A 12,891-nucleotide genomic window follows, 5' to 3' on the forward strand; every position below is an offset into this window, starting at 1 on the left:
GCAAACACTTATATCAATAATATGGTCACTGTTTAACTAGGCCACTGTTAAACATACACACAGCAATAAACTTGACATTGGCTCAGACCCATCACTCATGGATTTGCTTTTACGGTAAAAGGAGAGCTCTGAGACAAGGTAATGACCCATAGTTATTTGCCAACATAGTCTCCCAGGTATTCATCAGTGAAGAAGATATTGATTCAAATATTTTCTTAATTTGTGTCTTTATCTTGCTGACAAGAAAGAGCCAGTGGTTTGCTGAAGGGTGTGTGGATTTCTGTTTGAGCAAGTATGTGGGTAGTCTCTAGCCCACTAGCCAGATCAGTTTGTGCGTTAGGCAACTCCTCCACTGTTCAACAAATAACAGAAGTTAGAAGAAATGGCTAAAGCACACAGACAAACCTTACTGGAAGCCAGGTCGTCTATCATATATCCATACTTGTTCGGTTCCCCATACCTCGGGCAGGCTTAGGCCACTATACAATCATGTGTAACGTAAGCATTTTTTGTGTGAAATTCTATAGTTTCACTCTAAATAATTGAGTTCCTTCCTAGTTAACTTTATTTATATAGTGCTTTTCAAAAGAAGTAACAGTGCTTCACATCATAAAACAAAATAAGTAATAAACAAGGACAGGATAATGAAAAAATATAACTCATTAAAATCATACATTAAAATAATATTTTCAAAAGTGTCTTCAGTTGTTGGATAACAGAGCCTGATCAAATTAAAAACAACCAATGTCAAAATATCAAGGGACAGTCTTCTGTTTATTGCACAAATCATACATGTTTCCAACTGAACCGGTAGAACACAATATTAGGCAGCAGTGGGATAAATCATTGATCAAAAGCCTAAATATATATACAAGAACAAATAAAAACAGGGAGCGGGAGAGAGAAAATTGTAAATTGAAAATGAGAACGAACCAAACTTGATTCATTGTTTAACTGAATCCTACCGATATACTGTAACAATTGGGGATGTCATTTACAGAAGAAAAACTAAAACTAAAGCCATCTTCGTATCTTCATTTTAAAAGTACTTCGTCCTCATATATAATAAACCTCTGCATCAATATCAATCCAATATTTTAACATTTTCTTAAGTCAAACATTGCTAAAGATTATTTCTATACAGTTTTAATATATGTACATGAATTCATCAAACATATATAATCTCATACAAAAAGAGAAAAAGATGGACTTTATCGCTCTCAAACAAAAACAACTGGCAAGCAGATCGATCCTCCCTCCTGTCCCCCCGGAAGGTCTGACAGGGCAGATGGCCTCAAATACAGATTGACGAACGGCTTCTTAAATCCCACAAAGTTCAAAGAGAGCCAAACAGCAGTCTTTACATCTGGGCCGTATCCACAAAGCATCTCAAAGAGTGCTGATCCAGGATCAGTTTCAGATCTTAATGAATAAGATTATATGAACAGATCCAAGATCAGCACTGCTACCCAGATGCTTTGATCTCCAAAGACTGATCAAACCCCCACTTCTCCTTTTCGGAGTATGAACTCTGGCAGAGACTGCTAGCTGGCATGAGCCGTGGATGCATGTATATTCAGGGCTCCTCAAACAGAAAAGTGAGAATCCTTTTGGACATACTGTATATATACACAATGAGACCATTCAGGTGTTCCTGAGCAGCCCTCCAGCACAATAACGTGTACTCTCAGAGAAAGATGGGTTAAGGCTCGCACAGACTATGATTTCAGCCGTCTTATGCCACGATATTGCCATCACAGCCAAATTATCCACATCGTGGTCAAATTCTTCGGTCGTAAACAATTGTCGGATATCTTGGGTCGTTCAGTGTCTATGGCTCGACAAAGTTCTAGCCGTGTCAGAAATGTTGGGCCTTTATCGTGTTGTGTGGCTGGTGTTACGACTAATAAGAACATGGCTGACACTGATTATGCACACATTAAGTCAGATTAATATAATAGTTTGATTTAAACATTTACATGCTTTGCAAGAACGATTTCCCTAATTATCTTGTTTACATGACATCTGAAACCAGGCTACTTGATGGGATTTTGATAAATGCTAAAAATCGCCAATCAAAATAAAAGTTCCACCACAACGACCATGTTATTTTTGGGAAGCCTATTTGATTCTGAATTCAGACATATATTTCTAAGTTGCATACTTTAATTTTCTCAGAATATGCTTGGGAGGCTTGCGCTGCTGGTGCTGGCACATGCACAGATCAAATACACTGCTGCAGTTGTAATAGCCAATCGCAGAATGTGACGACAAAACTGAAGCAAATTGTACAATCTGGCCAGGTTGATATCAAGATTTTAATTTGGTAACATCGCACAGTGTGACATGTAATAATGGTAAAATACAGATTTTGACGTACAGCGTGGGAAGGCCTTTAGGGAGGTAGAGGCTTAGGTCAGGGTACTCGTCCAGGAGGAGTGTGAAGGAGGGAGGGGGTTAAGTTGATGGAAGGAAAGGGAATCTTTCAACTGGAGCTCTGTTCAAGACACTCCTGCTAAGTGCATATCCCAAACTAAACAACTAGTCAAATACCTCTCTCATTTTACAACGCACCTTTACTTTACTGAGGTGTTCTGGGGAGCCAACGTAGCCAATGTTTCATAACAATGCATGGTTGGCCCCCCAAGCGCACACTTTGTCTATAAAACCCAAACATCCCTGATTAAAGTGCACTCAGTAGCGTGGGATGGGAGGTATGGGGGGGGGTTGGAAGGCGTTGGGCTGAGGGAGAGTGAAAAAAACCACAGCAGAGTATAAGGGATGCAGTCACCAGGTATGAGCCATCTGCAGGCTAAGCTGATTGACCACATGCAGATGTTCTGAGGCTAACCCTAGAGAGGTTGTTAGGGGCTCTGGTTTGGCCCTTGAAAAAAAAAAACTGAATGAATCACATTTTAGGGTTGATCAAAAGGTCTGAAGGTACATCAACCCCTTTCTTCAAATCCCCCAACAGAAAAGTAGAGGGGAAAGAGAGGGGGGTAACGTCTGCATTGCAGATGACGGACAACTGATTGTGAGATGTGTGTGATGTTGAAGTTCTTATGTTCTCTGGCTTGGCAGAGCATAAGTGTGGGTGTAGATGAGTCTTACTGGTTGTGAGCACTCATCAGCCTCCCTAGAACACAGGTTAGAACAAAATCAGGGTTGAGAGTGTATCAGCCCCCTCCCCTCAGACTGTTCATGAACACAATTGCCTACAATCACTCCCTGTCTGATTAGAAGTGAGGTTGTGTGTCTGTCTATACTAGTCACACTCCCTTTCAGTTGTTTGTATGTATGTATGTATGTCTCTGTGTGTGTCTGTGTGTGTGTGTGTGTGTACCTTTTTACTGTTACTTCATGGTCTCAGTGTTCATGTGTGAGCCAATAGTGCCTGCATATATGCATCAATACCAGGGCAATGCAGTGTGTGTGTGTGTGGCTGGCTTGTATATTTCTTTGGCTCAGGAGGACATGCACTGGACGTGGTCTGGCCCTCCATCCTCTTCATCAGAGGAATCTGGAGAGCTCCATGACTCATCAGTGTCTCCCTCTGCACCCTCCCGACGTGTCTAGGAAATAGAGAAAAGAAAGAGGGAAAGAAATAAAGCGGGAGAAAGAGAGACAGAACGCTCAACACAATATTCCCTGTAGATACTCCTGGAGAAAGAGAGGGGGGAGAGAGATGTTCTGGTTTGATTACTGGAAGAGACCTGGTGGGTGGTGCAGAGGAGCATCCTCCCTCCCAGTCTCAGCCACTCACCTCCTACCAGAGTGTAGGCTCATTACATTTTTCTTGTGACGTGTTAAGGTTTTACCCTAGAAGTTAGTCACCCTTAATCATTTTTGTGTGTGTAAACTGCATAAGATTTGACTTGCTTTAACAATTCAAATGGTTGCTTTGGTGTTGAATAAGCTAACGCTATTACTTAAAAGTTTTCCCTTGGGGTGTGATGCTACTGATGATGTTTCAGACCCCTTGCAAATTGAGTGAAAAACTCCCTCCCCGAGACTTCAGTAGACCGAGTCATAATTACTATGTGCTAGTAGTAAGTGATAAGCTGTGACTTTGATAACGTTCTCTTTGAATTAGGTGTAAAATTGTTTTACCCAATTAATATTTGAGGTCCACTGGTATTGCTAATGGTTTTCTGCTACTATAAATGACACTGCTCTACCTCAATTGTCCATACTAGCGTAACTTGACCTTGAGCCATCCTTTAGATTGACAATTACATTAGGTGAAAATCTAACACTATTATGTCTGAAAGTGCCCTGCTCTTTAATAAGTTATGCGTACTGTTTTTGTTTCAGGAGCATATTAACATTGTTAGTGATCAAAACCTATGCATTACAGACTACACAACCTCCACTTGTCACCCAATTTGCCCCAGGGTTAAGGTTCACCCATATGATTAATAACCCACTCTTTTCCCAGTCTGTAGGCGTAGACTTTAAGTAAATACTAATCTCTGCGCATTCCATATGAGTCTTAGTTATTTACATTGATCTAATTTCCCTTTTTGATTTCAACCATCTGACTGGAACTCAATTAGTGATTTCTTACTGCCACCCAATTTAATTGGTGCACACCTTTTCCAAGGCCATAAATCCCTTTGTATTTACAGTATACACCCAATGCAGAACCATTCATCATTTTGTATTTGCATTTTCCAGAGCCAACAAGCTCTTTTATGTGTACATGCAACTCTTGCAGGGGTATAGCCTCTCAGGAACGACTTAAGAGACCATTGGCCAGATGACGCAAGATGTCCCTAAAGAGGCAAAAGCTGCATAGTTTGCTGCCCATTTTAACCAGTTACAGCCTCTTTACAAAGCAACTCAGAAAGAATTCCAGCGGGGTGAACTGCATTTTAGGTAGACTCAGAATCGTATTGGTTAGGCATAAAATAATTCATGGTTGTGTGTTATCTTTTAATCTTTTTCATAAAACTTGAGGGTACGTTCCTCGTAGTCAACCTGCATTCAGCACTCAAAGTTCCCTGTCAGAATTTGTCGAGGTAGGACCAATGACGTATATAAACCCTGGATTGCTGATGCTGTATTGAAGGTGCCGGTTGGCCATATTGGCACTCCCTAGTATGAGCAGTCCTCCAAGGGAAAGAATGGAATTCTACAGTATTTCAATTAAATGTTAAAGGACAAAATTACATGCATTTATTTTGTTGTTGTAGTGAGAACAGTAACATTAGTACTAAAAAGAAAATACCTTCAGGAAAATGTTTTATTTTTTATGTTTAGCTCACATAATATATTTTAAACGTATGCATTAATTAAGGTGTCTGTAGAACAAACATGTCAAAAACTAATGTAGACATTAATGCATTTCTATAGCTTCCAAAATATGATTTTTTAAATTTTTATTACAATTGAGTGCCGCCAAGATGGCAGCCCTGTGGCTTTAATACAGCGCCCCCTGTCAGTCATCCAGGGTTTATACACATCATTGGTTAGGACCCATGACAACTCCCAAGTACAGATGGTAAGCGTGCGTAAATTCACTGAAGGAATTCAGAATGCAGTGACTCCAATCCATGTCAACTCTGAGGCGAGAGATAGGTTTTCTAATAAGTGTGAGGGATTAGCCCTTTTCCTTTCTAGACATTGAACAGACAGCTTCCACTGTTTTCCGCTAAACCCCTCATTGATAACATCTTTATCAACACGCCTAAACCTGTCCTCAGTAATGTAGATTTTGGGCAGACTGAGACACCGGTTAACCACCCTTATTTCTTTAGGTCCCCTACCCTCCTCACAGCTTACAACCAAGAACCCATTTAGTGTTGCTCATAAATGACAACCTAGAATCAACTATAATTACCTTGAATAGGATTTAATTATTTTAAAGACCCACTCATTAGGTTCATGTCTTTCTTCTACCTTGATTAAATATACATTTACAAGCTCATATCAAATGTGGGGAGAAGAAAAGGTGATGTCAAATGCTGTTGATGCTCTGATCCATTTGTCCATCAGCTTCAACAGTCCAGCCCTCAAAGGATGGCCAACAGGGGACGATGTAGAGGAGCGTCAAATTAACATCCACGCCAACGAGAATACACAAGGGCCTCATCACTGGCCAGAGAACAAAGGAGGGGAGCACTCATAACAAGCTCCCAGCAGGAGTCATCCTTCCCCTCTTTTGCTTATCTCACACCTCTAGTCTACACCAAAGTTCCTATCAGGTCACGTGTGGTAAGTTTAATTGAATGGTACTGAGACGGCCTGTTGGAGACAGAGACCCAGCAGGGTCCCAATGAACACTGAAGAATAAGACTCAACCAAACGACTTTTCTATTAAGAAAAATGGAGAGCACCCAGTGACAAACTCTTATTTCCTCAATGAAACAATGCATTTCGCTACACTCGCATTAACATCTGCTAACCATGTGTATGTGACAAATAAAAATTTTGATTTGATTTGATTTTGATTTAAACGGACTGAAAATGACATGGTTAAAAGTGTTGAGATGCGTGTGTAATAAGACTGAATTTTACAATGTGTACGATATGCTTTTCTGACAATTAACAGGTATTACCCTCATTCGTCCACGGAAAAGTATACCGTTTGGTATCTGTGGAATCACAGTCTTCACAAAGGCAGTGGAAGACGTTACGAGTGTACAAAGTCCCCTCCATTTATGTAGAAAATTTATTAACTCATGCCCTGCCATAAGTCACAAAACAATGCAGTCGATGAATGGGGGCTGACCCGGTCCCAGGAATTATTCCCTCACCTGAGCCACCTGAGCCAATCACAGCTCTGCTGACGAGACACCTCACCTCTTCCTGTCCAGGACTATAAACAGAATATGTGAATACCACTCCTTTTGTTCAGACCGTAAACCAGCCATATGGTTATTGTCATTTCTGAACTACAGAATCATTCAAGCACTACCCCCTGTGGGGACTTACTGGACTTCTGACTCCTTTGTTTTGGACTCTACAGCATGGAGAGGTCCCTTTAGACTGTCGGTTCCAGACAGGAAATACCTAAGAGTATCCAGCTCACCTCTTTCCCTGATTTAAACTTCAACATGTAACCTGTATGTTACTTTTATTATTACTGTCTATATTCCTTCTGTAATCCCTGCCTTGTTTCATTCAGAAATATGAAGAATAACTGCTTGTTTGATCTTAGGCCCTCTAATCATCATTCCATGTAGGTGAAGGATTCTGTAGCCTATCACATTAGTACATAATTTTGCCAAATCAATTTTTCCATTCATTGCTTTACCCTGATTATTTCTAAATAAATTGTAGTTTTATAAAATATCTACTATCTCCACAAATGCATTGCTGTGTCATTTTTAGAACTTAATTGCCTTCATAATGATAAGTATAACTACAGTTAAACTGTATATATTTTTGCAGTTTTTTTGTTGCCTTATAGCAAGCGGTACTCTGTTAATCATTTCATAGCTATCATGCCTTGGAGCGCTACAGCAAGACAGGACACTATCAGCCAACGAAACTACATCAGTCAGAGAGAGTGAACAACTGTGAACTAACTGTTACTGCTTCTAGTCAGTGCTAAGAAGATAGAAGCTTGTCAGCTCAAACTGACCAAAATTAGCACTGGCCATATACAGTTATATGTAATAGTAGGGTGTTGGCGACGTGACAAACAATGGATGCTATGCCCAAATGTAAAGCAAGTGCCGAGCTAAGAATGTTCAATTCTGTAGTAGTGTTAACGTTACAACGTTACAGCCCTTTATGCTTTTCCTTTCAAGTGACAACAGAATTCAGTAGCTACAGCCCTACAATCGATTAACACATACTGAAGCTTGATAGCACACATTGTCAATGTATGGGTATTTCGTTTTCCAGCTGGATAGCATGAGGCAGCTCAGTCTTCAGAGGCTAATTTTTAGCTGGAATCAGTGCAGTTCATCCTCCTTTCACAAGAGTAACAGTTTTTCATTCAAAAATAAAATCATATTTTTGGTGCTATCCAGTGATATTAATAAAAATAGATATTAGTTATCGGTAAATATTTCCACTAAAATCGGATCCAAAAATCACATATCGGTCTGGCTCTAGCATACACACCCCTTACAGTGTTATGGTGTGTTCCACTCACCCTCTGGGACCGTCTGTTTCTCATGTGTCTCATGAGGAACCACAGGAGCTGTGTGTCGTACTGATCTCCATGTCGAACAGTGTCCTCGTCACGCTCACGCTTGTTCTTCTTCATCACCTGAACGACCACAACACCAGTCACATCAAAACTCACAGCTTTGGTATGCAGAATCCAAGCCTATATGCCGTGGGATGTTTGGGATATGTTGAGGTTTGTGTGTGTGGAATCAATGGTATGAACCACCGTACATCTTTGAGGCCCTTGAGCCCTGTGGGGTTCTCGGCAGTGGGGGCCCAAAGTTTAACATCATGATCCAGACCACTGGTGGCCAGACCTGGAAGGTGAGGGTGGGGCTCTAGGCAGTTCACCTTGGAGAAGAAGTTGAGATAGAGTCAAAGGACAGACAGATTAGTGAGTGAGCATAAAACTGTGAAACTGATAGTGTTCAATTTCATTTAAGGGTTTTACTTGCACCTGCCCATTATCAAGCCATTTCATTTGGCCATCATACATCTTCCCACCCACACCATCTCTCCCTCTCACCACTCCTCCTCTGTCTCCCTCCATGAACTGGACTATGCGAGCTGAGACCTTGTCCCACAGGTAGATGTGTCCACAATCGCTGCCACTGATCACAAACTCACTGCTAGGACCATAGAAGTTAACCCCCTTCACTGTGAGATGGAAAAATACAGGGAGGGAAAGAGACAGAGAGAGAGTATTATACTGGAAGTCACAGTTATAGCATGGTAAAACACAAGTGTTCGTGTTACTTATAATTGACTAGTTCATAATCATTCATTCCCCTTTTAACTCAGTACCTGTAGCGTTGTTACGATGGCCCTTGTATCGCCTGCAATAATCTGCACCATCACTGTAGCTGGAGTCAAACAAGTAGATGTCCTCATCATTGTAACTAGTCAGGAGCTCTGAAGAGATTGACAGACATGGGACGCATTCAGCTGGACACAAATTTTGGAACATAGAGATAGGCTATTTCTATGTAGAACAAAGCATTCCTCTCATATGTAGAATAAGGAATCACCTCTGCTCTATTCATGGCATTTCTATCCCTGGTCACTGATGGGGAGGACAAACATGAGGACAGTCATAACAGCAAGAGCCAGAGGAACTCGGACTTCGAATAAAAGTGTGCTCGAGTCCTTGTGTTTTACCTGTTCCATCGTGACTGTACAGTAAGCAGGTAATGTTAGTTTTGGACTCGCTGGACACCAGGTGAGATGGACAGAACTTCTTCAGTACGCCATTATTAACATTCTCATTTATCTTCCTCTGATCATAGATCCTACAGAGATAGAAGGTGAGGAGAGGTAAAAGACAATCCAAGACAATGCACTTCTTCTGCTTTACGGACACAAGAGGGATTTGAGTCTAACCTGACATACTGATCTCTCCCTCCCACAGCAAAGTGATGTGTGTTGACAGGATTCACAAAGATGGTATACAACCCCACTTTCTTATCCCCCTCCTTCACCACCACCAGCTTACTGAGAGAAAAGGAAAAGAGGAAACAAATAGTAGAAAAGGGTTAAAAGGCTGTTATGTTCTACATTGGGACTTAAGTTTATCCCAGACTGGTCACATGATCAGGAAAAACAAATGGCCTTAGTACAGTAACATCCAGGCGATCTTGCAGTAATGACGTGAACACTTGCATATCAGACAGACATGTGATGTCACTCACTTGGCAGGCCGGTCGAGGCGAAGGTCGATGCCAAACACCACGGCATCCTCTCCAGCCGACAGAAAACAGCAGGGAGAGTCTGGCTCCAGGGCCAGCTGACACACACAGAGTAAACACAACATACTTAAATCAACTCAGCTTTCAGCTAAAAAAGGCTTAGAACTGCCGCATCTTAAATGACAACCCATTCCCCACAGTATGGAGAAAAGGGTGTCGTTTGAGACGCCGCCAAAGTCAGGCCAGTAAGACCAGTAGCCAGACTCATTAACACGATACAACCATACCTTGTGTGCTGCCCCTTTATGCTGAGCCACTCTCTTGGTGTTCTTGCAGCGTTGCATGGCAGAGAGCTCAGCCACTCTAATCTGACCGTCCCGGGCACACATGGCCAGAGTTGAATCTCCACTGTGGGGAAGAAACTTGGCCTTTGGAGGAAGAAAGGTACATTTCAACATCTCTCAAAAAGGTCCTGAACCATATTTCTAGCTTTCCTTTCATATTTTTCACATGGTTTCTCAATGGGTGTCAACAACACCAGAAGTGTTCCCCTCCTTTCTACGGTCTCACCCTCACCTAGCCTGATTGTGCTCTCCTCCTCACCTGAAAGACATTGCTCTTATGCCCACTGTCAAACTCCAGCTCAGCCCGACGACGTGCCCAGTCCCACACCACCACTCGTAGGTCATCACTGCCAGAGGCCAGGCGTGTGCCTGAGGGGTTGAAGTGCAGGGTGTTCACACAGCCGGTGTGTCTCTCCAGGCGCCCTTGTAGCTCCAGCCTCTGGACCAGCCCCCGTGCGCCACATACACGTCTCACAAACTGGTGCGAGCCCCGGCCAATCTCCCTCAACCGCAGGGAGGGCACCGCCCGCCATGATGGCTTGCCGAGATCACGCAGCTCCGCCCCCAGCCACACGTCCATGGCCTGCTCGTCTTCCTCTTCTTGCTCTTCCTCCTCCTCATCATCCTCCACTTCAGAGCTGGAGGAGTGGTGAGCGGTGCCACCGCTCGGGCGGTTCCTCTTTCTGGCGGCCCTCTTACCTGCATCTCTCTCCTTCACTAGCTCTCTTCTACCCCCCTCACCATCTCGCTCCCCTTCCTCGTTCAGGGAGTAGAGGCCGCTGCCGTCCACGCTGTCCGTGTCTTCCTCCTCCTCTCCCTCGCCAGGCACCCTCTCACCCTCTGCATCTGGCATTGGCTTGTCCTTAGCTCTGTCTTCTGCCTTTTTGGGAGCTGAGGGAAAGATGAGGAAGTTGTCACACATTGACAAAAAAATCACTACTGTCAAGAAGCAGGGAGGAAACTTATCCACTGTAAAACAAATTGTTTGTAGAGTGTATAATGTCACAGTTATGGTGTCCTGTGTGTTGTGGCTACATGTTGGACTATGACAGCAACAGTTCTCTTATACTGCACTGGTTTGAGTCTATGATTAACTGCTTGAGAGCCAGCCTGTCCCTCTGGTTTGAGTCTATGATTGATTACCTGCTTGAGAGTCAGACTGCTCCTCTGTGGCTGTGGAAGCATCTCCCTCCCCACGCTGGTCCTCTCCTGGATCTGGCTCCTCAGACCCACCTGACAAACACACACAGATATGGCCACACATTCACATTAGTCTTTCGTAGCTGGCTCTGGTAGTGTGGCATACTAGTAGTAGTACAACAGTGTATGTTCGTATTCCCAGTCGGCAACAGTGAGGCCTGGGTGATCAGTGAGGCCTACGTGATCCCTCACCATTAAGCTCACTGGATTTACCATCTGCCTCAGCCATCCTGCTTCTCTCTTCGTGTGGACAGGAGGAGAGCCTGGAATGAAACCGAGGCAGGGTCAAATGAATTAGTCTACCAGCTGCTTTTGAAGACTCCAAATAATAATAATACATATAGATTGCCAGTAATTGCAATATGTCCAAACAACTGACATGGCCTTCATTAAAGCAAGGTAGCATGACATGTCACTCAACAAGTCAGCTAGTTGTGACTGATGAACGAATTATGTTCTCAAGTCACCGTATGATTGGAAATCTTGCAAACTAGCCAACCTAGTTAGCTAACATATCAGCAACTAAATTAAATCGAGTGCACACTAACACATGACACTAGCTGCCAGTCTCTAGTTAGCTAACATAGGACTTGCAGCCTGTAGTTTGGAATTGGAAGCAAGTTAGCTAGCTAACGTTAGCTGTCCAACTAATCTTAGCTAGCTGCTGCAGCAACACTGACATTTAACAAAAGTCAAAACAGCTGACTGGCCACCATGTCCATTCTGCTGTAGAGATAATGTTAACTACTTATTCTGTTAGTTGATTGGATTAGCAAATGTACACATTTTGGTACATTTAGTTAAACTTTGTTCAGGAGTTTGACCAATTTCACGCCAGTTAAAAGAAGTAAACAGCAATGGCTGGCATGCTAGCTAAAGCTGTTACCTCTAACTACAAGTCGTAGGCCCAACGAGCGTAGCTAGCTACAGTACGTCGTTTGTTCTAATCTTCGGCGCAGATTTACTGTCTTCAACCTACTATACTAACGTTACTTAGCTAGCTATAGCTATAGAAAATATTGGAGTAAAAACACACGACATGAAGAATGCGTGTCAAAAGAAACAGTCAAATTAAAGACTATGTGCGCTCACGAGTGTGTGCTAGCTCTGTTTATGTTTTGACGGTTCAGCTTCTGTTTTTCGGTCATTCCTTTTCCGGCGAAGGATTTCTCTCTCCGGAAATGTGGGTCTGTATATAAATAATGTACCGTGTCATCTAATGTAAATATTGTGAATATGTTGTTGTGGAAATTCTTACACAGGGACACTCAAAGTCAATCTGAAATGAATCATTGTTTATTTGTCAGCGCGCTGGAGAGGTTCCAACCAACTCAATGTACCATAGTACACATGTCAATCAGGAGCTCTCCCTGGGCAGTCCCAGCAGTTGCCTTGTACACGGCTATAACAGACAAGCTATATTTGCATGATTTAGCATAATTAATTAAGCATTACCATTTTGTTTCATTCATGTGACCGACCAATACAGGTTCATAACATGTGGCAGACCAATAGCTCAAGAGGCTTCTTCTCTCTCA

General features: G+C 42.6%; 1 protein-coding gene across 3 annotated transcripts; it reads right to left on the reverse strand.

Annotated features, from left to right (window-relative positions):
* Nucleotides 1–755: 755 nt before the first annotated feature.
* Nucleotides 756–12,506, reverse strand: LOC112260754 (DDB1- and CUL4-associated factor 8). Of its 3 annotated transcripts, none has more exons than XM_024436080.1 (13): nucleotides 12,446–12,506; nucleotides 11,546–11,616; nucleotides 11,297–11,386; nucleotides 10,413–11,044; nucleotides 10,097–10,237; nucleotides 9,813–9,907; nucleotides 9,505–9,615; nucleotides 9,283–9,413; nucleotides 8,929–9,036; nucleotides 8,651–8,781; nucleotides 8,356–8,475; nucleotides 8,108–8,224; nucleotides 756–3,572 (listed from the first exon to the last, which is right to left on the reverse strand). In XM_024436080.1, the coding sequence occupies exons 1-13, from the start codon at nucleotides 12,499–12,501 to the stop codon at nucleotides 3,465–3,467; spliced, it is 1,911 nt and encodes a 636-aa protein (XP_024291848.1). In that variant the 5' UTR covers nucleotides 12,502–12,506; the 3' UTR covers nucleotides 756–3,464. The 3 variants fall into 3 exon arrangements, with proteins under 3 accessions (XP_024291848.1, XP_024291849.1, XP_024291850.1); XM_024436081.2 differs by having other exon boundaries at nucleotides 12,240–12,499; XM_024436082.2 differs by lacking the exon at nucleotides 11,546–11,616 and having other exon boundaries at nucleotides 12,240–12,499.
* Between the last annotated feature and the right edge of the window lie 385 nt (nucleotides 12,507–12,891).

Source organism: Oncorhynchus tshawytscha, linkage group LG10 (genome assembly GCF_018296145.1).
Source record: "Oncorhynchus tshawytscha isolate Ot180627B linkage group LG10, Otsh_v2.0, whole genome shotgun sequence".
Taxonomy (NCBI): Eukaryota; Metazoa; Chordata; class Actinopteri; order Salmoniformes; family Salmonidae; genus Oncorhynchus; species Oncorhynchus tshawytscha.